This window comes from Emys orbicularis, chromosome 12 (genome assembly GCF_028017835.1).
Source record: "Emys orbicularis isolate rEmyOrb1 chromosome 12, rEmyOrb1.hap1, whole genome shotgun sequence".
Lineage (NCBI taxonomy): Eukaryota > Metazoa > Chordata > Testudines > Emydidae > Emys > Emys orbicularis.
Genome location: NC_088694.1, coordinates 25,079,796 through 25,104,326, shown reverse-complemented (window position 1 = coordinate 25,104,326; position 24,531 = coordinate 25,079,796). Strand labels below are relative to the sequence as shown.

Here is a 24,531-nt window from a genome sequence, read left to right as displayed (position 1 = left end):
CGTCCCAGCCCTGGGCTCCTCGCCGCACCCCCCTGCTGCCCCAGCCCTGGGCTCTTCCTCCCCCCCCCGCCGCCCCAGCTCTGGGCTCCCTCATTCCCCCCCACCATTGCCCCCCACACACACCTCCTGCCGCCCCAGCCCTGGGCTCTCTCCCCCCCCCCACCTGTACCCTCCTTCCGCCACAACCCTGGGTCACTGGTAACTCGCTCCCACGGCAGGTCATTCAGCAGGAATTTTAGATGTGCACAGAACACAGACTGGATTGGTTCCCATATGGTTACAGAACTGCAGTAAAGTGGAACAATTTTCAGCTTGTGTGATTGGAGGATATCTGGATGCATATTATAAGACTATCCTACATAAATGAGGAAAAGTTGAGGTGCCTTTATTATTCTTTTGTTCCACTCTTTCTTTCTATGGGGAATTTGCCAATGCAATATCACTGTCTTCCTTTTAAACAAACAAACAAACAAAAAAGGCAATGGCTGTTGAAAATAGCAATTCCAGTCCTAATAACCACTGGGAAGCATTTCTTGTTCAACTTTATCCTACTTTTTCTACAGCAAGTTACAGTGGATCAGTATATTTGATTTGGGCGAAATGAAGTAACAGCTGCCCAAACTGAGCTTGAGCACTCCTGAATTTTGAGGTGTTCAAATCTGGAAGGCAGGTGCTGGGGGGGGGGGGGGGTGCTGTGGCTCCGCGGGGGAGCACGGCAGCATGTATGCAGCAGTGTGTCTGGTGCTGCGCGGAGCCAGACACACTGGTCTGAGTGGCACGGTAAGGGGGCTGGGGGTTGGATGGGGCGGAGGTTTGGGGGGGCAGTCAGGGGCAGGGAGAAGGGAGGGTTAGATGGGGCAGGGAGAAGGGGGGGTTAGATGGGGCAGGGGACAGGCAGTGGTTGGATAGGCATGGGAGTCCCGGGGGTTTGTCAGGGGACAGGGAGGGGGTGGGGTCCTAGGGCGGAAGTTGGGGGGGGTCTCAGGAAGGGGCAGTTGGGGACAAGGAGAAGGGAGGCTTAGATAGGGGGTGGGGTCCCAAGGGGCAGTTAGGGGCAGGGGTGATCAGGGGACAGGGAGCAGGGGGGTTGAATGGGTTGGGGTTTCTGTGGGGGGCAGTCAGAGGGAGTAGATGGTGGCAGGGTGGGGCTACCCTCCCTCCCTGTGGAGTATCCTATTTTTTGAATGTTAAAATATAGTATCCCTACTCACAGCGCAGCTTTCCATTCACAGCAGGCTGCAGCATGAGGTCTCAGCTACCTCACTCCCTCCCCCTCTTTCCTGTTGGTAGTGGCCAAGGGAATGCTGGGAAATGTAGTTCTTTCCCTGCTCCAGGGCTGGCTGTATAGGCAGGGAGCTAACCAAGGAACTACAACTCCCAAGGCCCCCTGTTGGTTCTCAGCTCCCATGCTGGATCCCTGCCACCCCTGCAAATGGGCTGCCCCAAGCACATGCTTGCTTTGCTGGTGCCTAGAGCCGCCCCTGATTACTGAGCACCTGACCAGGATGGTGATAGTGACTGTGAAATGCTCAGGGAGTTTAGAGAGGCTATTAAAATAAAAAACTCAGTTGAAATCCCCCATTACTACTATCCCCATATTGACTGGGTACATATCACCTCAGGACGGGATGCAGAGATAAAGTTTCTTGACACCTTAAATGACTGCTTCTTGGAGCAGCTTGTCCTGGAACCCACAAGAGGAGAGGCAATTCTTGATTTAGTCCTAAGTGGAGCACAGGATCAAGTCCAAGAGGTGAATATAGCTGGACCGTTTGGTAATAGTGACCATAATATAATTAAATTTAACATCCCTGTGGCGGGGGAAACACCCACAGTGACCCCAAACTGTAGCATTTAATTTCAGAAAGGGGAACTGCACAAAAATGAGGAGGTTAGTTAAACAGAAATGAAAAGGTACAGCACCAAAAGTGAAATCCCTGCCAGCTGCATGGAAACTTTTTAAAGATACCATAATGGAGGCTCAACTTAAATGTATACCCCAAATTAAAAAACATAGTAAGAGAACCAAAAAAGAGCCATCGTGGCTAAACAACAAAGTAAAAGAAGCAGTGAGAGGCAAAAAGGCATCTTTTAGAAAGTGGAAGTTAAATCCTAGTGAGGAAAATAGAAAGGAGCATAAACTCTGGCAAATGAAGTGTAAAAATATAATTAGGAAGGCCAAAAAAAAATTGTAAAGAACAGCTAGCCAAAGACTCAAAAAGTAATAGCAAAAAGTTTTTTCAGTACATCAGAAGCAGGAAGCCTGCTAAACAACCATTGGGGCCACTGGACAATCAAGATGCTAAAGAAGAACTCAAGGATGATAAAGCCATTGCGGAGAGACTAAATTAATTCTTTGCATTGGTCTTCATGGTTGAGGATGTGAAGGAGATTCCCAAACCTGAGCCGTTCTTTTTAGGTGACAAATCTGAGGAACTGTCCCAGATTGAGGTGTCATTAGAGGAGGTTTTGGAACAAATGGATAAACTAACCAGTAATAAGTCACCAGGACCAGATGGTATTCACCCAAGAGTTCTGAAGGAACTCAGATGTGAAATTTCAGAACTATTAACTGTTGTTTGTAACCTATCATTTAAATCAGCTTCTGTACCAAATGACTGGAGGATAGCTAATGTGATGCCAATTTTTAAAAAGGGCTCCAGAGTTGATCCCGGCAATTACAGGCCAGTAAGCTTGACTTCAGTACTGGGCAAACTGGTTGAAACTATAATAAAGAACAAAATTGTCAGACACATAGATGACCAGTGGCTGCAGAACTTCTGAATGAAGAGGCAGAGCTTCATGGAGTTGTATAAGCAGCTCGCACCCACCTTCCACTGCCAGATCTCTCGTTTTTGGAAAACCATACCAATAGAGAAGCGGGTCGCTATTGCCCTTTTGTAAGCTGACGACATCTGCCAGCTACCGTTCAGTTGCAAAACAGTCTGGAGTTGGGAAGTCAACTGTCAGGGTGGTGATTTTACAGGTTTGCCAAGATAGCAATACTGTAATCTACATACAGGCAGTTGCCATAACCAAAGTCCCTGAAATTATAGTGGGATTTCAGAGGAGGAGGTTTCTGAAATGTGCAAGAGCCATCCCAATCCTTTGACCACCAAAAAGGGTCAGTGAATACGTGAACCATAAAGGTTACTATTCACAATTCTCCAAGGCTTAGTGGAAGACCAACGTTGGACTCACAGGAAAGGTTCACGACACAAGGATGCTCTGGAGATCGGAATTGTACCATGGGGAGAAGAAGGGACTCTATTCCCCTGAAACAATGTGGTTCTTTCCCCACATTCTTCATATACTTGCTTCTAATGTGTCTCAGAAAGCTGTACCCCAACGTTGCCAATCCAAGAAAAAGGGAATTCAACTATAGACTGAGTAGCTGCAGAATGATGGTGGAGTGCACCCTTGGGCAGCTGAAAGCTTGTTGGCGATGCCTGCAAACCTGTCTGGATGCCAATGGAGCCAACACAGTTTGCATTATCGTGGAGTGCTGTGCCTAGCATAACATGTGAGGCCAAAGGGGAATACTTCCAGAACAAGTGGACACAGGACAGATCTGGCTTACAAAGCCTGTACAAAGTATCAGAGGGTAGCCGTGTTAGTCTGTATCTACAAAAACAACAAGGAGTCTGGTGGCACCTTAAAGACTAACAGATTTATTTGGGCATAAGCTTTCGTGGGTAAAAACCTCACTTCTTCAGATGCATAGAGTGAAAGTTACAGATGCAGGCATTATATACTGACACATGGAGAGCAGGGAGTTACTTCGCAAGTGGAGAACCAGTGTTGACAGGGCCAATTCAATCAGGGTGGATGTAGTCCACTCCCAATAATAGATGAGGAGGTGTCAATTCCAGGAGAGGAAAAGCTGCTTCTGTAATGAGCCAGCCACTCCCAGTCTCTATTCAAGCCCAGATTAATGGTGTTAAATTTGCAAATGAATTTTAGTTCTGCTGTTTCTCTTTGAAGTCTGTTTCTGAAGTTTTTTTGTTCAATGATAGTGAATTTTAAACCTTAATAGAATGACCAGGGAGATTGAAGTGTTCACTTACTGGCTTTTGTATGTTACCATTCCTGATGTCCGATTTGTGTCCATTTATTCTTTTGCGGAGGGACTGTCCGGTTTGGCCAATGTACATGGCAGAGGGGCATCGCTGGCACATGATGGCATATATAACATTAGTAGATGTGCAGGTGAATGATGGTGTGGCTGATGTGGTTGGGTCCTCTGATGGTGTCGCCAGAGTAGATATGGGGACAGAGTAGGCAACGAGGTTTGCTACAGGGATTGGTTCCTGGGTTGGTGTTTCTCACACCACAGAAATTTAACACCATTAATCTGGGCTTGAATAGGGACTGGGAGTGGCTGGCTCATTACAGAAGCAGCTTTTCCTCTCCTGGAATTGACACCTCCTCATCTATTATTGGGAGTGGACTACAAAGCCTGTACAGGTGAGGGCCCTCAAGGTTAACACCTCTGGCTGTGGTTTTGTGCTGCAGAGAGTGTAATCATTGAGCAATGTTTTGTTCTATGTCCCAGTGCTTTATGGGGAGTAATAAAGCATTGTTAAAGTAATTTGAAAACAGTTCTATACTGGTTTCGGGAGGGGCTTCACACATTGCTTCTTCACAGTGCTTATCCAGTGCTATGCACGAATACACACATGGCTGCCAGTGGTGACGATTTGTTGGAGGGTGGTAAAAGCTCTGTTCAGTATCATGTATCTTTACTGTTCATTTCCTTTTGTATTGTCTATTAAATCACTAACTAAAACACCTTTTATGGCTGTTAACTTCTCTTCTGGTTTTCATTCTGGTGCTTTGGACAGCAACAGTTATTTCACAGCTTAGCTCATTGCCCTTGAACCGTGTTGTGGTTGTTTGTTTTGTTTTAACATTAGAAAATACATGGCTGGGGGGGTGGGGAGAGAGTGGCGGGGACAGCATTCATTGTACTTCTTTGACTCCACACATTTAAAGAAGTCACGAGTCATGTGCAGTGAATCCTGCTGACCCATCCCTAACGTGTGGGAAATATCATGTTTGATCGTACTCGAAAAGCAAGGTGCATACACGAGTGACGTGAACAGTAACTTTTGCTTGCATACATACATCTAATGTAGGGTTAAAACAGTTTGTAACAGGAACAAATTAACCAGAAATAGGTAAAATCTCCTGAAAGTGGGCAAACAGCAGCGTCTGTGGACGTCTCCTTTCCCTCCCCCTGACAGGAGGGAACAGCTGCGGAATATCATGCGGGGGGACAAACAGGGACGTCTCCTGCATGGGGTTGGGGGACTGAACACAGGCTGGGCTACAGGGACTGGATCAGGCTCATGTTTCCTCTCCTGCATGCTCTTGGGGTTCCCCTGTGAGCGGGTTTGGGTGCCAGTGGAGGATGTTGTGCTACGTGTCCAGCAGCAGCCATGGTGGCAGGCAGGCCCCAAAAGCTTTCCCCCACCAGTTGTACCAGTGGCTGCATGAGTGCGTGGTCCTCTTCTCCCTGGGCATTGCTCCCGCTCCATGGACTGATTTGTCAGTGCCTCCTCCTCCCTTGCACTAAGAACTCAAAGTGCTGCTGACACCTTCTGTCGGTGCCAATGAGCAGGTCCTCCAGGGTCCTTCTCTCCCTGCCTCTGCTGCTCCTGCCTTCCCGCCAGAACGGGTTCCCTATGGAATCCTGGGACACTGAAGACAAGGCCAGCGTCCCATTTCATTTCTCCTTTCGAAGGAGCCTCCAGAATCCCCCCACATCATGTAACACTGCTGCCGAAGGCCACAATATTGATACTTGTCAGGATCCCAGGAACGCTACTGTCATAGCCCCCTTCCATCAGACAGTGTTTGCAGCCCAGGAGGAAGGAGCTGAGGGCAGAAATGGTAAGATACCTGCAGTACTGTTGTTCAAATTGACAGTGCAACAAGGGGCTGGTTGGGGTGGGGTTCAGTTCCTTTCAGGGGTTACGTTCCTAGTTGCCTATTTCTTCTTTAATGGCTGGCCATCATCTGGAGAACTTAGCAGCATTCAAGACACTGGAATGGAAAAGAGAGAAGTGGCTTTCCAGTCCAATGGAGGACACCCGGCCATCTGTGACTGAGAGATGCTTCTGTTAATGGTCACTCCTCTACATATTGCTGAATGTAGGGGTCTGGTGAGCTACGAAGGTGGACCAAGCACATTTGTCCTGCCATTAAATCTTAAGAACCACCTTGAATTTCTGCTACACCAGAATTTTTCTGAATTATGCTTAAAGGTCTGGAGGCAATTGACTGACTGTATTCTCAGCTAGCAGATTGAGCTCCCATGGAAGAGGAAAAGAGAACCACAGAAAACATCCATCCAACCCCTAACCTTCTCACCTTGCTGGCAAGTCCGGCCCCTGTGTCCAGCAAACACCATTGAAAGCTGCAAAGAAACAGTCCCAAGTGTATATTCTTTCCTAAACTTTAGGATTAAGACTGCACGCCAGTCGCCTCTCCACTGCTAAGGGACAGGGCGCTGAGTTTGTGGAACCACCAGAGCAGATGTTTCACCTACCCATGCTTCTCCTGGCTACTTCAGAGAGACTTTGCATGGGGAGAGACCAGCAGCAGGGACTGGGAACAGTAATAAATATTTGCAGTGGACACAGGGGGAATGGACTGCTTTGACTTTCCTCGGACAGACAAATGGTTCCTTTTCCCTTCCCGGACCTACGCGGGCCACCACCCAAGCCACCAACCACCCCCTTCTGCATGGCACCCGTTTGCAAGGAGAAGGAAAGAGGGAGGGAAGGGGTGTTTTGGGGGTCTTTGAGTAATCACAAATGTCATAAAACTGTTCTATTCCCTCCCTCCCTTCCCCCTCAGTCCACGTGGCCCAGGGACTATCGCTGTTCAGAGTACTGGCTGAGAAATGCACAGACACGGGGCACAGTGACTGCTTGTTAATAATCTGTTATAGCTCCCCTGACATGCTTTACACTGGTTCGTGGCATTTCAGTAAAATCATTGATTTGCAGCTGTGCCTCGTTCGGGGACCATATTGGGGTGCAGTGGGGCAGATGGGGGGAGGGGGGCTGCCTTCAGGCATGTGTTTCTGGAGCAAGAGGGGATATTTCCAGGGAGTGTGGGGATTTATTGTAACTTACCAGCCTCAGATTCTGGTTCCTGCCATGGCTCGGGGTCCCCCACAGGCTGCTCAGGGGTCAAGGTGCAGAATCACACACTCCTGTTCCTCCAGGTCTCCGGGTCTTCCCCCATGATCCCTGCTGCCTCGTTGCCTTGCCCCTCATCAGCTTCCTGTTATCTGATGAGACGAGCAGGGCTGAGGAGGGGTCATGATTCACTTCAGGATCACTACTCACAGACCCAGATAGCGCCCGGTCTGGCTCATCATAGCAGAGTCATGTGCTGCTAGGGCCTCTCCCAGAGCAAATGTTGGAGTCCTTCACCCTTCAGTACAGGAGCCTGAGGGGCTTCATGTGCTTCTGGCACTGGGATGGAGTCTGGTGAATGCTGCCTCCATGAAACCTCCCGGTAGAGGTGTGTGTTCCTGCTGATCCGGGTGAAGTTGTGGAGGGCGGTGTACTCTGACCACACATTGATCAGCACCCGTGTGTCCTCTGCAGACCATACAGCAGCTCTTGGAGCATAAACCATGATTGCCGGTGCTGATTAATACAGTTCATGGGAGAACTGATCTTAAGAGCTCAGCGCAGGTTGCTACTACCGTTGGCAACGGGGGGTTAGGGAACTTTAGATTTGGGTAAGGGTGAAGCAGTAAAGGTATCAATGCATGGTGGGAATGGGGCTGGTGGACTTGGTACACACCCCTTGTCCATGTCCACAATGGGCTGTAGAACAGGTCTGGGGCCATGCCACAGCACAGTCATGTATGTACCCAGACTCCCCATTAGATTTCCTGTACTACACTGTCCTTCAGGAACCTGCTTCAGATGTGGACAATAGGGGAGTTATGGCACAACAAGGCACATATAACCGTTATAATCACAAGCGTAGACATAGCCTTAGAGGTCCTTGGTTCAATCCCTGATAAGGGATTGTTACCTCTGTTGGTCATTTGACGGTGCAGTCCTTGCTGTGCCGACAGGCGGTGCAGTTAATGAACACACGCTGGTTCCTACAGCACCTCTGAAACGGTAAAGCGGACAGCTTGCAAATAAATCCTCTCTTGTCTCTCTAGAGGGCGACCTCCAAAGTATCGGAAGATCCAGCAGGAAGACTTCCAAAGTAAGCACCTTTTCCCCACGTTGCTGTCTTTTCATGGAGGGAGGAGGGTCAGGGTGGCCCAAGGGCTTGGGAAGGGGATAGAAAGATTTTGACCCCAATATCACTAGATTGGACCTGGCCCAGGTCAGCAGCAAGCCCCAATGCTGAAGGCTCTTTGGTGGCCTCTGTGCAATGAGTTGGTGAGTGTTGGTCTATTTCCTGGTGGGCAGGTTGCATCACCAACAACAACAAAAAATCCAGCACAGTTCGCTTAATCTCAGCTGAGAGGCCAAAGAATGAGCCATCCTTATTGCTAGAGCCTGGGCGGCAGGGCTGAACGAGGCACATTGGCAAAGCAGTCTGGAGATGCTGCCACTGGTGCTGCTCCTGCTATCCCTGTTCCGTAGATGCAGAAAGCCTCGCTCTGCAGGGCTGTCAACCAGGCGCTTGTTGCCCAGGCAGTACGTTCACTCCAAATCAGTAGGAGAGAGACTGGGAAGGATCCTGTGCTGAACCCGTGGGTGTGGCCTTGCTGGTCTGCCTTGGCTGAACTGCCCTGGGATTGGAAATAGAGACCAAAGTGAAGATCAAGATGTGGGGCCAGGTCCTCAGGTGTAAATGGACATAGCTGCCCATGACTTCAGTGGGGCTACCCTGATTTCCACCAGTGGAGGATCTGGCCCCTGTAATGTGACTGGATTTTGTATAGAGGCTGGGCTCCCCATAGTGGGGCCCATGAAGGCCCTGACTCAGCAAACCTCGTAAGCACATGCTTCGGAGATGCACAGACTTTAAGGACAGAAGAGACCCTTGTGACTCTCTTGTCTGACCTCCGAAATTAAAGGTACCATAACTTCCCCATGCGCCGCCCGCGAGAGCCGACGTTGGCGGGATTTAAGCACACGTTTGCAGTGCACGTGCTTACGGGCTTTGCTGCATCGGGGCCTCAAGCTGGACCCAGCTTTACTGAAACACGTGAGACATATGCAGACTGGGCTGTGAACTCCTCCAGTCAAATGTGCACAGCTGCCAGCTTGACCCCAGGGATGTTTGGGATGGGAAGTGACTCTCCCAGCCCTAAAGTACCAGCCTGCGTAATTTCTCTCTCTCCTTCATCTTTCCATTTAAAGTTGTTTAATATTTAGGTCTGACTATAAAACCCCTGTCCTCAGCCTGTCTTTCATCCCCCACATAATGCCCAGCTTGAATGTTGAGGTCCACATTGTTAAGGCTAAGATTTAGTCAGGGGCATTTTTAGTAAAAGTCATGGAGTGGTCAAGGACAATAAACAAAAATTCATGGCCCCTGACCTGTCCATGACTTTTACTAAATCTTACCTGCTCCTAGGGCGCTGCTGCTCGGGGGGGGGGGGGGGGTTTCCCGGGGCGCCGCTACTCCGGCGGTGGAGGCTGATTGCCTCCGTCCGCCCATGGGGCCGTTGCTCCGGTTGCCTCCGGAGCCACCCCTGGGACTGCTGCTCAGGTGGCCCTGGGGTCAACCGCACTGGCCGATGCAGCTGCAGAAATCACGGAGGTCACAGAAAGTCATGGAATCCATGACTTCCGCGACCTCCGTGACAGCCTCGCAGCCTTACACATTGTCATTGGGCTTCTTAATACCCCCTCCCCCCCCCAGAACTGGAGACCATTAGATAAAAGGCAGAGTGTTATTAACGCTTATGGATCTAAAGGAAGCTTTGAGTATTAATATTCTGGGCTGTGTACTGCCACAGGAGATGTCCCTTGTGCAGTGTGTGCTTTCTGGGAAAGCCGTGCTACAGACAGCGCCAAGCTAAGACTTAGTGCCGGACTTCTCTGCAGGGGAGAGGAGCTGCCTCTCCCAGGCCACTCTGCAGATCCACCAGCCCTGCCCCTGTTTCTTCCCTGGTCTCAAAGCCCTGCGACTAGGGGGGGAGCCCCTGGAGAGCTGAGCTTCACGACCCACAAGCTATGCCTCAGCTCACAGCAGAACAGATTCCTCTCTGCTGCTGCTAAGCTGGGGCAGGGTCTGCCCCCTGCTGCATATATACTGATTGCGAGGCACATTGGCAAAGCAGTCTGGAGATGCTGCCACTGGTGCTGCTCCTGCTATCCCTGTTCCGTAGATGCAGAAAGCCTCGCTCTGCAGGGCTGTCAACCAGGCGCTTGTTGCCCAGGCAGTACGTTCACTCCAAATCAGTAGGAGAGAGACTGGGAAGGATCCTGTGCTGAACCCGTGGGTGTGGCCTTGCTGGTCTGCCCTGTAGCGGTGCCCCTTCACTGTAGCTGGCTGGCATGAATGCTTACTGGCATCTTTGAATATATTAGGGTGACCAGACATCCTGATTTTATTGGGACTGTCCTGATATTTGCTTATTTGTCCGGCGTCCCAACCTACCTTTGGTCGGGACGCGAATTGTCCCGATAGTTTGCCTCTGCTCACAGGCGGAGCAGAGCCCGGAGGGGGCTCGCGCCCCCCCCCCCCGCCCCGACTCCACCCCCTCCTTCCCCCATTGGATCCCTCCCCAAATCCCCACCCTGGCCCCGCCTCTTCCCCAAGCACGCCGCATTCCTCCTCCTCCCCCCTCCCTCCCAGGCTTGCGCTGATCAGCTGTATGGCGGCGCAAGCGCTGGAGGGACGTGGGAGGTGGAGACGGAGCGGAGGCAAGCTGGTGGGCGGGGGCAGGGCGTGGAGCTCCGGCGGCCGTTTTTTTTTTTTTTTGCTCCGCCCCCCCGCGTCCCGATATTTCACCTGTGTGATCTGGTCACCCTAGAATATATCCCCAGTCCAGCTCTTTTCTTTCCCTCTTTCTGCCCTGCAATCCCCCCTCTTACCACCAGAGGGTTTGCTGATACTTCAGCATGTGACCAGTATAGCCAAATGTATTGGAATTGTTTTTAATCTTTCATGCCACAACCTGAAAGCTAATTCCATGCCATCCCTTTGTGCGTTATCACTGTGAGAGGAATGAGCGGCTGAGTGGCCACTAGGGGACAATAGCAGCTTTTACAGCAAGAGCTGATCTGATAATGGCCATGCCTAGAGCCCTCCTCCAGAATTCTGAATGAGTGAAACAAATGAGATCACTGATAATGAACTCAGGAAAGTCCTTACTAAACTCATTTAGTGATGGAAGAGACCAGCCTTGGTAAAAAATTAAAGGGACAGAGTTTGGCCTGAAATTCAGCTTTGGTTTGAAATGAAAGTTGGTGGGTGGACTGTTGAACAGAAATGTTTTCATAATTAACAACAACAAAATTCATGAAATCAGGCTTTTTGAATGTAAACACGCCCCTGCCTCATAGCACTGGGAACCTACAACACAACAGCCAGGGGCTAGGGCAAAAGAAGCAGAAAGTGACACCATCTATAAACAGAAAGTGAAACTGACCAGTCTAGTGTCACAGCCTAAATCTACTGTAAGTAAAATGCAAAAGGTAAACAAACAGTGAGACGTAAATCAGATCTTTAAATTCTTCTCAGTTTATGGTATCCCAAGTAAGGATATATATATATATATATATATAATTGTCCTTATATATGTACTTATAAAATATATGTACCTATTGTAATAGAGAGACATGATCAAGTTAAATAAGTGCAGTTTGTTCTGCATTAACTATTGCTAATAGACAATTTTTTTCTCTGATACAGCATAACGTCAATCATGTCATGATAAAGAGATTTGCAGTGTTACTGTAGCCATACTGGTCTCAGGATATTAGAGAGACAAAGTGGGTGAGATAATATCTTTTATTGAACCAACTTCTGCTGGTGAAAGAAACAAATTTTTGAGCCCTGAAGAAGAGCTCTGTGTAAGCTCAAAAATGTGTTTCTTTCACCAACAGAAGTTGGTCCAATAAAAGATATTACCTCACCCACTTTGTCACTCTAATAAAAAAGACACCATCACGATAGAAATCTTGATCATATCCCTTTATTCTGACACGGTTGAGGTTCCGCTGTATCGGAGAAGAATGCCGTCTGTTTAGCAATAGTTAGCACAGCACAAACTGTTCTTATCTGATACCTGAAACCCCTCCAGCTTCTGCCTTCAGCCCCCATGCCTCCTCAGTCCTTCTTTCAGGCATTGTAGGGCCTTCAGGATGAGACTGGATTTCCTTGGCCCTCCGCCTTGAGTAACGTTTTGAATTTCTTTGCCAGCTATTTCCTCGGACAATATGCACCAGTCCCTCTTCATGTCGGCCTTATCTGCTCACCCTGACCGCTCCCTGTCCCTCTGCTGGGAGCAACACTGCAAACTCCTGCCAGGAGTGGCTGGCATCACAGCAGCTACTGTGGCCAAGTGGACCATTGATGAGGTGAGGGGGTTTCAGAGAGGATGGTAAAGCAGAGAAAAATGTAGAACAGCATGAAAGAAATATAGGGTCAGATTTCCAAAGGCACATGTGCAAATCCCCCAGTGCACATGGCTCATTGTGTGCACATGCCCTCCCTGGCATGCTCACACGCTGTGGTTCGTGTCAGGGTTAGGAAACAGTGAGGGTGTCCTTTCCCCCAGGGGGAATCAGCGAGGGATGCCAGTGGGAGCTGTACAGGTTCCACAGCCTCTCTGATTCCTCCCAGCTCTCTGCTCCCTGTGAACCACTCATCTCATGGACTTGGTCTCGGTGCCCCCACTCATCCCAGCCACTGGTCTGATTGAGGGGTACCACTCTTCTCATGTGATTAGCAGTTTCCAGCTTGGCTGGCACCGTCGCTTGAGGCTGTGCAAGGACATGGCCAGCAGCCAGCTATTTACTTATTTATTTTATTACACATTTTCCAATAAATCCGTTTTTTTTTTTTTGGCAAGTGGCAACTTAAAGTTGAAACGTAAAACTCAAATTAGCAGAGAGACAAGAGTCAATCCCAACCCCTCCCTACCCACAGTTCTATCTGAGTTCCTTATTAACGCCTGCTGCTGCTGACAAACACTGCTGTACTCCCCCACCCAGCCACTCTCGGACACGCTGCCTCCCACTGCACTCTGTTGTCAGAGATCTAAGGCCTCCGCCCCAAATGCTCCAGGGCCCATTGTTTGGTGAGTGTATTTGTGAGGTACCTGATGACCTGTGTCACCTTTCTGTGGACAGCAGGCATCTGCACTCAAGTATGGTAGAATAAAAGGCTCTTTGCATCCCCGTTCAACCCACGGCTTATACAGAAAGCAGCAGATCTTGGCTGGAGCAGCCAGGGCATGCAGAATTCCAGAGACTCCCAGCTCTGTGGCATGTCCTCTTAGACCCTGAAAAGGGCGCTCTGGCGGTGGGATTTCAGGCAGGCTAATTCCCTGATTCTGTGTTTTACCTCCTTGTCTCTTCCAAAGGTCTTTAGCTTTGTTCAGACGCTAACGGGTTGCGAGGACCAAGCCAAACTCTTCAAGGATGAGGTAGGGGGAATGGAGCTCAGTGCATGGGTGAGGGGAGCAAAGGAAGCCCATTTGCAGTTGGAGGGGGATGGGAGAACAGGCTGCCTACATGGTTTCCTGCCACCAGCCTCTGGGACTCTGCCCTTTTGCTGCTAAAGCAACAGTCCTTGAGAGCATTTGTTTGGGATAGCACCAGCGGCAATGACAGCAGAACCCACTGATAGTGACCTCGGACGTCTGTCTGTCTATTGTGCACATAAGGCACCTCATGGATCCATCCAGATATAGTCAAAAGATAGATACGGTGACACTCCATGTATGGGGCAAGTCTGGTCCCCTGTGAGCGGGGGGCTTGGGGTAGGAGAGCTCCAAGGGGTCCGTGGGGGAGCAGAAGCAGAGCTGCGCTGTAGGCAGTGCTGCAGCCTTCTCCCAAAAGGCCGATGGGTCTGCTTAGTCCCAGGTCCACACCCTCCCCCCCCAGTTCCTGTTGCTAGATCTCTGTTATTGGGGATTACGTGCCTAGCCGGAGTCCCAGACCCAGGCTGTGTTTGCAGCTCCAGTGGTTGCAAAGATTTTGACCCCCACACAGAGCGCGTCTGACCCGGACTCGTTGGCAGAGAGAATCACTCGGACACTCGTTCAGAGCTGCTGGGGCCGGCTGACTCAGGGTGATTTGGTTGCTAGAAGCATCCCAGCCTGTCCAGTAGATGGCCTGCATTTTTACCTGCTGTGGCACCATTTTCCATTGCCACTTACCAGCCTCCTAGTGTGATGGGGCTGGGGAGGGGGCTAGGCTTTTCACTGAGAAGGAGGCAGGATCATATGTCCCGTGCTTGTAGCATGCCTAGCTAATCCATCCCAAGAGCCACCTTGCTGGCCATGTTCACACGTCCGCAACTGTGCGTCTCCCCCCCGCTTTGAAGGGCGTGCTTCTTGTTTGAACACACGGCCCTGAGGGGAGGGGGTGGGGATGCTTTGGAGCCCAGATTTTCTGTGAGCATGGTGCGCACGCCGGACCCACCCCCCTCTCTCCTGCAGATGATTGACGGGGAGGCGTTCCTTCTGCTGACGCAGGCCGACATCGTCAAGATCATGAGCGTCAAACTGGGCCCAGCACTCAAGATCTACAACGCCATCCTCATGTTCAAAAACGCCGACGACACCTTAAAGTGATCACACCCCACAGCCCGGGACTGCCCTCAGCACTGCAGCTGCTAAGCTGTCTGTCTGGCTCACTGGAGCGGAGACCTTCCCCACTGTAGCAGCTGTAAAATCCTGCACGCTCCTTCTCTCTCAGTCGCCTTCTCTGTCCTTGCACCAAACCCATCTCTCTCTGTCTTTCTCTTCCCCTGCCCTGTTACACTTCTCCTCTGGCCTGGTGGGGGAGCTCCAGTCGGGGTACCGCTGACCAGTGCTCTCTCCCACTGATGCTTTTAAAGAGACAGAACACGGATTTGAGACGGGATGACCCCCTACCCTTCAAGCACTTCTGACTGACCCTGTTCCATAGGATGACGTGTGTGTGTGTGTGTGTGTGTGTGTTTCAGGACCGATGCGGTAGTGGGGAGAAGGTGTGGGGGTTGAGTGATAGTGTTGCTGCTCAAGAAACCAAGATCAGAAATTTTGGTCATCTCATAAGAAATAAGCTGCCTCCACACACCCCTTCTCTCACATACGTGAGCACACACACGATCGTTTAGAGGGATGACTCATTTTCCCTTTTCTTAGCAATTGAAGAGGACTTTCCCAGCATATTTCACTGCTCTGGGGCGGGTATTTAACGCTCTTTCAAAGGGACATTCTCAAGTAGCTTTTGATAACATTCCATTTCTTTTCTCTCCAGTTTTTGTGACTCTCCCTTTGAAGCTGGGCAGTAACTTTGCTTTGCCCCCACCCTGGTTCACCTTCGCCATGAGGCCAACTTGAATTTTCTTCCATTTCCTTCTGTTTCTCATGGGGAACGAGCCCATAGTGCTATTTATGCTGCAGATCTCTTTGCTGCTGGGGTGGGGGGTCAGTGTTTTATTACTGTTTATTATTTGTGTTGCAGTAGCAGCTAGGAGCCCAAGTCATGGACCAGGACCCCACTGTGCTAGGTGCTGTACAGACACAGAACACAACAGTCCCTGCCCCAAAGATCTTACAGTCTAAGTATAAATATACCAGCCACGTCAGCACAGCTCTGGGAATAAGGTTAGTCAATTAAGTTGTGCCCCCTCTGCTGGGTAGGTGGCTGCTCTGCAGCACAGACATCCTTTGCAGAGTCAGAGTGGCCTTTTCCTTTCTGTCTCAGTGGTGAGGTTTTTATTTTCAGATCTCAGCAGCCCTTCGCCATCAAACTGTAAGAAAGTCAAGGTGGGCCAAATTTTTGTCCTTAACTACTTGACACACGTCCCCCTGGGACAAGACTTGGAAACTGCTTTTTCAAATGACAATCACCTGCTGGTTATTAACTAGACAGTCTCTTGGGATTGTCTAAGAAAAGGTCAGTGCAGGGTGTGTGATGGTGTGCGACCAATTGCCTTTACTCCAGCCACGTAAAAGCTTCCTGAAGGACCAATCAGAAGAGGTGTAGGCTGGGCAGAGGGACCACAGTCCCCAATCCGCGCTCTGTCAGATTAGAAATACTTGCATTCCCAAGGTCTGCAATTCCTTAAAGGAATCGACCTTTTCCTTTGCTTCCCTCCCCTCCCCCCAGTCATTGAAGACAGGGATGAGAGCTCCTACCATATGCACCAGCAACATGTCTCATAGCAACATGGCATATGAAGTCCACTTTCATGTACATATGGGTCAAATTCATGCTAGGCTTCCCATGGAAATGCAGCATTTGACTCTTTTTATTATTGACTCTTTGGGGTCACATTTGACCTGCCATTCCAATGTTTGCTGCTTGCTATTCATGACAGATTTTACACAATTTATGGCGGTTTTTTTGGTAAGCGTTTGGGTTTGTTTCGCAAGTTCTCTTTCCTTCCCTTTCATTTTCTTCCATCCGTTCAAATGCTGCCATATGTTCGTCTGTGGGGAGAAGCCAAATGGGAAGAGAGGAGTTGTGGGCTCTGGACCCAGTCCTTCCATAGATGCAGCCTGATCCTCAGCAAATGGTGCCAAACCAGCCTCCACGTCCAAAGAGGAGCTCTTCTCCTGGGCTGCTGTTGGTTGGGAGGAGAGGAAGATGAGGAGCGGCCTCGGGATACAAATATGGCTTCAGCTTTGGGACTCTCCATGGCAGCCTCCCCTGAAATATTTCCAAACTTCATCCTGAATGCAAGCAAGTCTCCTGGTTAGCTCATTATATCCCTGCACAAGGCTCAGTCAGTGTCTTTATAGGAAGCATCTACTGCAGAGAAAGAAAGGAAGAAGTCTCCTGTTCTCATCAGCTGCATCTCAACCTGCTAAGTGACTACATTCCTCTTTTAGCTAAAGGTGAGCTAAGCAGGCATCATGCTGGCTGGATGCCTGAGGGGCACTCTGGGTTCGGCATTGGAAAGGAGTGTTGGATGCCTGAGTTGTGCTCTGCATTTGAAGCTACAACAAAAGATCGAGTGCTTGGTTCCTGTGGAGGCTGTTCCAATAAGTGGGCCCATTTTGAAGGGAACGGGAGCTGTAAATGTCCACCCAGGATTGTCTCCCTAGAATCTCAATGGCCAATGGGATTAAATCTCCTGTTCTATTATTGAGACACTGGGTGAGCTGTTCTCTGGCTACCTGACACCTTACAGACTTTCAGCTGGATTTCTGGGCTCCTGTGAAACTAACTTCCTGATTACTGGTGAGACTGTAGGCTGTAGCCACCTGAGAGCTCCACAGCCAAACTGTGCCTATCCAACCCTTGCATACAGTTTCTAGGAGATTTACCTGAACGGCTTTCTCACCTCCTTGCAATGTAACCTTGGACACAGACCGGACTGGACTGGACTGGTATGCCCACCTGTAGGAATGGTCTCTCAGGGGGGAATTCTCTTGGGTCAGAGCTCTTCAGAAAGATAATCCTCACTGGAAATGTGAAGTGAGATAGAGTGTGTCTGTGTGTGTGTGTGTTTGTGTTAATGACAGCGTTCTTATATCACACTCGCTTAGCTGCTGCCTCAACCATGAGTCCATTCCCCTCTTGGGTTGACTATTTCCTGACCTTTGAGGTATGAAGCTTCTGAATTGGTCTGGGTGAGAGAAATACAGATTTTGTAGACGGCCAAGGGCTATGTACTGTTAAAGCTTGTAATGTTATTTTTTTTCTTAAAAAAACAAAAACCCAAAGCAGTGTGTGTATGTGAGAGAGAGCGAGAAAATCTATTGATGCTATTTCCTCTACTGTTTGTCCAACTCCGTTTTCTGTGGCACGCTCTCTTCACTGAAGGGATGTGGTTCTTGAGATGTGGCAGCACTTGAGTGTGGGAGCAGAAGGGCAGCCCTTCCCTGATTGGAACTGGTTGGGAATTATCTATCTAGATGTTTTTTTGTCAGAAAATGTTGACTCATCAAAATTGAAACTTTTGGCGGGAAAATACCGGTTCTGATTAAACTTTTGGCGGGAAGGTTCCTCAGATCCAGGATAAAATTTCTGGTCAAAACCAGAGAGAGATCCCAGAATTCCTCATAACCTCCATGGCTAGGATACACATGAACTTGACCCTGGATCTCCCATAGCCCAAATGAGTGCCCTTGCCATGGGGCTACGGCGTATTCTGGGGGTGGGGCTCTCTTTTTTTTTTTTTTTTTTTTTTTTAGAAGCTCTGAAAGCTCTCAGTTTTGTCCCAGTGCAGACCAGAAATTTTTTTTAAATCTTAAAAACTGAACGGGAAAAACGTTCCCTGCCCAGCTTTCTCCCTGACCCCGATGGGAAGGCTGAGAAGGAGGAGCTTTATCCTCTGTTCTGAACGCCTCCTCAAAATCACCATCGGTCTCTGCGGTGCGTTCGTGCCAAGATCTCCTCCCTGTTTTAAACTAGTTAGAAGCCCCACCAGCTGAGGGAGCCTTGAGGCCCCTGCATAGGAAAAGCTAAAGCCCCCACTGAGGGTCTCAGTCCTTAATCTCCCAATAGACCAAATTTCTCACTGGTGGCACTCTCAGAATCAATAGAGTTTCACCAGGGATGAGCTTGGCCCTGGAGTCTTCTCAGCGCTCCTTTTGAGGGAGGCTAGAGCAGCTAAAAATGTCTCAAATGGACTTCTGAGTTGCAGCCTCTGGCTATGCCTGCCCATCCTGAGGGAAGCATAGGAAAGTTGGTGGGACTGGGACCTGGTGGAGCAGAGGTGGCACAGAATTATCTGCTGGGGCCAGGCAGGACAATCAGCCAGTCCTTTGCCCCTGTGACGGCAGCAAATTCCCCTCTCATGTTACAGCCCCCAGTGATGGTTGCCATCGGGTGCTGACAACAGCTATGTTGACTGTGATTGTGACACTCTGCTGCCCTGGGAAGGCTGCCAGCATTATGTGTGAGCTCAGCCAGGCGGTGGGGCTGGCCCCTGCTCTGGTTCTTATTCCCATAATCCCCGGGCCAGCCCAGCAGCCAGGCCCATGGGACGGGAGAAGAGCACAGTCCCCACACTTCTAGGATTTGTACGACTTTTACCAGATACAAAGTGTCCCTGGGAGCAACTCTCGCTTCTGGAGCAGCCTGGTAGAACATGGGCGGGGGGTGTGTGTGTGTGTGTGAAGTGGGGGGTGTTCTGGTCCTGTCCAGAAAGTGTCTACCCAGTGTCATGAGGAATTTTCCAAGTCAGCAGGGCTGACTATAGGATTTTTGGGACACTCAGTCTCTTCCCCCATTTCCTCCCCATCCCTTTTCTTCCATTTATTCTTGCCCTCCCCGCCCCTCCCACGTGAGGGGATGGAGAAGGGAGCAGCAGACCCCTTTCCCAGATTCCCATGGCAGACAGAAGGTCTGATGCCTGGTTCTTTAATGACAACCTGTCAGCTAGACAGCCCATCGCTCCTCCCTTGGCTAGCCTGGAGATAGCAGCGGGCCTATCACCACATGGACAGTCTGAGACAGGGCCAGTTGGAGCAAACGGAACCATGGACCTCAGTGGGGTTTGGTTCAGGCCCCTATAAAGCAACATGGTCCCATGTCCAATTCAGGTCTGTTCCCAAAAGTGGCGGTGTCTCTTGATGATGGGTTGGGTGGTGGTTCTGCAGATCAGGGGGTTGAGCGGAGCAGCTTTCAGCTGTCAGGGAGGGATTTATTCCTTCCCAATCACACACTGGTAATGGGGCAGCATCTTGCTAGTCAGAAACTTTGTGTGGGTGAGTGGATGGGTGGAGGGGCGGGAAACAGACTAGCTAGGAACTCATGGGGGGGAAGAATGGGGTGTCCCATCTCTTGCTTCTTTCCAGAACTATGAGATCCAAGCTATTTCTTCACCGACTTCAAGCACTTTTTAAAAAGAAAATAAATCCAAATTGTCCAGGAGGTTAGGTAGCAAGGAGAACCTTTGGACTCGAGTGCAATGGCGGAAATCAGAAAGAGGAGGAGGAAGACTTTGGAAGCCATTACTTGGCTGGCTTTTCTTCTTCCTATTGTCATAATTTCTTGGGCTGACGGTTTATCCCTTGGTGCCAAGGAAAGGGTACTAGTAGAAACCTGCAGCCCGGCTCTGCCCAGCTCCCCCCCCAGCCCTTTATTTTGGGGAGTGGGGTTTGCTGTTGTTTGGTTGGGGGGAAAGGGGCTTGTGTTTTGGAAGGCGCGTGTTTATGACAACGAAGCTTTTTTGCACTTTCATTCATTTTGCACTCGTTTAATTTCTGTTTTTGTTTTTTGGGGATTGGCACCTTTTTTTGTGTTTTCATGACGAAAATACTCTCGTCGTCACTGGTGCAGCTATTCTGGAACTTTGTGTCCTGAGTATACAGAGGATTAACAAACAAACAAATCAAGATGTGATGTGTTTTTGTCAGTGTTTTAAAATACAATAAATCAATGTGAGCGATGGAGTTATACAAAGCTGGTGCCTGGTTATTAATTCTTAGCCCACGTGTTGCCCTTTTCAGCCAGACCTCTCCAAGTGCTCTACAAAAGAAGGTAAGTGTCTTTATCCCCATTTTGCAGAAAGGGAAACTGAGGTACAAAGAGGAAAAGTGATTTGCCCAAGGTCATATAACAGAGCTAGGAATAGAAACCAGGTCTCATGACTCTCAGCATAGTATTCTGTCTACTGGCCCACACCGCCTCTTGCTGCACAAGATGCCGTTTAAGACAGAATAATGCACAGCCCTAGCCACCAATTAAAATTAGGCCAGGAGTACAAAGACCAGGCACATACCATATGGAGGACAATGGTAGATGAAGTCCAGGGCCAGAGGCTGATCTCGATTATAGCACTGAAGGACATGGAGTCGCTCTGGATTTGCACCATTGGAATACAGCAGAATTGCTCTCCATGGGGGGCAGTCTCTCTTCACCCTTTCTGGCTGGGGCAGATGCCCATTGGAAGGCTGTGCAGAAGTCCTGTAGGGTAAGGGGAGGCTTGACTGCAGAGGGGGTGGCTGATCCATGCCCGAGGAGAGAGAAGGTGCTTCCAGCCTAGAGGAGCCCATGAGATGGTGCAAGGACAAGAAAGGGAGAAGGCCACAACGGGAGCAGAGAGGAATGAAGTTCCCCATCTGCCCCTACAATAGCACAGCCAGAGGGGCTGGTAGCTCAGGGCTCTGTCTCCTCAGTAGCAGAGCCAGAGGGAAAGCAACACTACACAATCACCCTGCCCTTTGGTTGCTCTTGCTTCTCCTGGGCTCTCAGCCTATCCTGCCTCACCTCAAGCTTTTGGCCTGGGATTGTTTGGCGGGGGAGGGGGGGGGAGGGGAAGGGAGAGAATTTCTTGGACCAGCTCAGAAATCTCAGAGGTGCCATGAATGCTGTAGTTGGCACAACTGCCAAAGGGGCCAAGGAAAGTCAGGCCTGGGTGGAGAGACTGCAAATCCGACTGCTCCCGAGGAGCCCCATCTCCCATCAGTGTGCTCTGCGGCTCCCTCTCCATTTGACCCTGTGAGTCTGCTTGTCTCTCTAATATCCTGGGACTGATACGGCTACAACTACGCCGCATGTCCATCTGGGGGCGTTTCCCCTTCAGGCCAGAGTTCTTGTGGTGCCTCAGCTGCTGTGAAGGAAGGGCAGGGCAGGGCCTCGATATAAGACTGTGGAAAATTCCACTCTGCCTCCAAAGCAATGATACCATGATTCGTACCAGCCCCTTAACGCCCCCAGCATGGGCGTGGGGCATGAGAGACCTTTAAGCAACTGCTGAGCTGTCTGACATGATAAGATCTCCTTTGCATACCAGCATCTGCTGCCATGTTCAAGAGGCGTAGACAGAAATATTGGTGCAAGGTTAAACAACGCCCTAAGGGTCAAGGCAACCACTGATCACTCTGTGAAGGCGAAACTCTGGGCATCAAGCTTTCTTACCAAAGGGGAGTTCCTATTCCCCAGTCATCTGTGGCAGCAGGGAATACAGCCAAGTCTGACCGATTCCAAGCCTTGTAGAACAAAGCATGTACAATCTATCTCTGAGAGGGGCTTAAACTGTCCCAGAGTTTGGGGTGCTGGGATCCAGCACCTTGAATCAGTGCATCAGAGTTTGGACTAGCTGCAAAGTCCAACCTTCCGCAGCTGTAACCTGTGTCCCTCAATCCATTGGCTCCCTGCTGTATGCTATCCCCACAAAGCACTGTGTCCTTGCAGCGCATTATAACGAGAGTGGGTCAGGAATTTTTTGATTAACCATTGTTTTCTCTGAAAAATGCGGATTAATCGAAACCTAATCTGTTTGCGAAACAGGGGTTTTGATGAGTCTACTGACTTGTATAACTTTTGAGAAAAAAGTTTCAAAGTTGTTGAAAAGTCCTGTTTTGACATGTTCAAGCGGAAAAGTTTTGGGGACTTTTTCTAGTTGAAACAACTTTTTGTTTTGAAATGTTAGTTTTTTTTTTTTTTTAAAGGAACAAGCTCAAAATCAAAACAAAATGTATTTAACATGATCAAAGCAAAATGTTTTGATTGACCCAGACGGAATTTTTGCAACCATTTTTGTGGTCAGTTTTTGTCCCAATTCAAGATGGGAACTTTTTTTGATATCTCCAAAATATTCCCTACATGGGAAAGGCATTTCCTGCCAAGCTGTAATTGTAACATACAGCCCGGAGCTGGACACACCAACCTTTCTGGTGGGAAAGCCTTTTATGTTCCCATTCAGGAGTCTCTATCTCCATAGAAACAACACCAAACCCTCACTTTGTCATGGTTCTTCGTACACCTGTGACGATTCCATACAGGGCTGCAGGAGGCTCGTAGGGGGCTATAAATCGCAAGGCTATTCGGGAGCCATGAGAAGAGGAGAATCCAGCATTTGATGAGGACCTTCCACTGATGTCATCCCACTTCCATGCCCTAGCTGTTAGCCCATGGATTGTGTCTGGATTCAGGACTCCTGACATTCCCCTGCCTCTCTTGCTGCCAGCGTTTAGCAGGTGACACATGCCTAATTACCTCAGCTAGTGCCCAGCATGTGACCTGCCTTCGGAAAACAGAGCACTTTGTTCAGACCTTTTTCACTTCTTTCCTCTGTGGTGAGCTGCCCTCTAATTCTTCAGCAGGAGATTTGTCCTCCCCACCCCACCCCCTGAGTGGCTCTCCAGGACCTCTGTGTCCCCTCAGAGCAATGGCAGGGTAATAATTTACTTCCTGGTATAAGCCACTCCTTGAGAATATTTCTTTGACCTTCAGACTAATTCACCAAAACAAAAACAGAGAGAGAGGGGGTAAATAACACCCTTATGCAACTGGTACTAGTTACACACTCGGCTTTCTCCAGTGCTGCGTGACCAGACAGCCCTGCCTGGTTGACTTTCTCCTTTTGGCAGGTAACGTTTTGGTTTATCTACTTATTTATTCCCTGATGGTCCCTCATTCTGGGGCGCACGAAGGAGCTCGTTTGAGGGAAGCCTGGTCCTCGATCATGCACCGTCCCATACAGGGGTGTCAGCAGGCGTGCTGGAACAATTTATATAGTGGGGGTGCTGAGAGCCATTGAACCAAACTGTAAACCCTGTATATAATGGAAACCACTTCAAGCCACAGGGTGCTGAAGCACCTACATCACCCCTAGTTCCAGCACCTATGGGTGTTAGAATCTAGGGCCAGATAATTGACTTTGGGGAGGGCTGGTCCTTGGGCACAGACTTGTTGCTACAGGGGTGGCAGCAGCAGGCAGGAGAAGCTGATTTCAGAAGCATGCTTGTTCCCCTCTTCAAAATGATCAAACTCTCAGCAACATTGAACAGAGGTGGGAAAAGCTACTTTGGGAGGGACGGTTTCTCTTGTTTTGGAGAGTGGTGTTGCGTGTTCTCTCTCCCAGAAGGGAAGAGCTACCGCGTGCTCAGAGTAGAGGTTTCCTGTCCCGTCCCCCCATCACCCTTGTTGTTTTGTCTGCCCCTCAGAGCTGATTTTTCCAGGATCCATTTTCAATAAGCAGCAAGAGGCATTTTACATGATATGAGTAAATTCCTATTTAAAAATTAGAAAGGGCAGGGATGCCTGGATACAAAGCTAAACCCCCAGGGCAATCCAAACCAGCCAGGGCCGAGAAAACAAGCCCTTAAGCCACGACAGCCAGGGCTGTGTCTGCACTAGGATTTTCAGCTGTGTTTTCAGCTGGCTCCCTCTCAGCCCCTCTGGAACGGGTGATCAACTGGTTGTCCCGATGGTGTGTGTAGGGTGAGCGGAGTTCAACATCCCCCCCCCTTTTAACAGCACAACCTCATTCTAACACTGGCACCATGAGTGAGTTCAACACCAGCCCACCGGAGAATAAGGGGGACACGTGTTGTCAAGCACAGCGGGGGATTGAAGCACAGACACAAGTATTCTACTTTATTTCAACAGCTAGCAGCAGGACAGCAAGCTGTCAGGGTTGGGGGGTTAACCCCTAGTGGGACTTACTCTGCACTTGGGATAATTG

At 49.6% G+C, this 24,531-nt stretch overlaps 1 protein-coding gene across 1 annotated transcript in view; it reads left to right on the top strand.

Moving 5' to 3' along the window:
- The window catches only part of L3MBTL1 (L3MBTL histone methyl-lysine binding protein 1), a 45,755-nt gene extending 31,006 nt beyond the window's left edge, over positions 1-14,749 (top strand). The window contains exons 18-21 of the mRNA XM_065414475.1: positions 8,201-8,247; positions 12,370-12,527; positions 13,535-13,597; positions 14,615-14,749. Of these exons, the coding sequence (XP_065270547.1) occupies positions 8,201-8,247; positions 12,370-12,527; positions 13,535-13,597; positions 14,615-14,749 (403 nt within the window). The remainder of the gene's footprint in view (positions 1-8,200; positions 8,248-12,369; positions 12,528-13,534; positions 13,598-14,614) is intronic.
- The last annotated feature ends 9,782 nt before the right edge of the window (positions 14,750-24,531 follow it).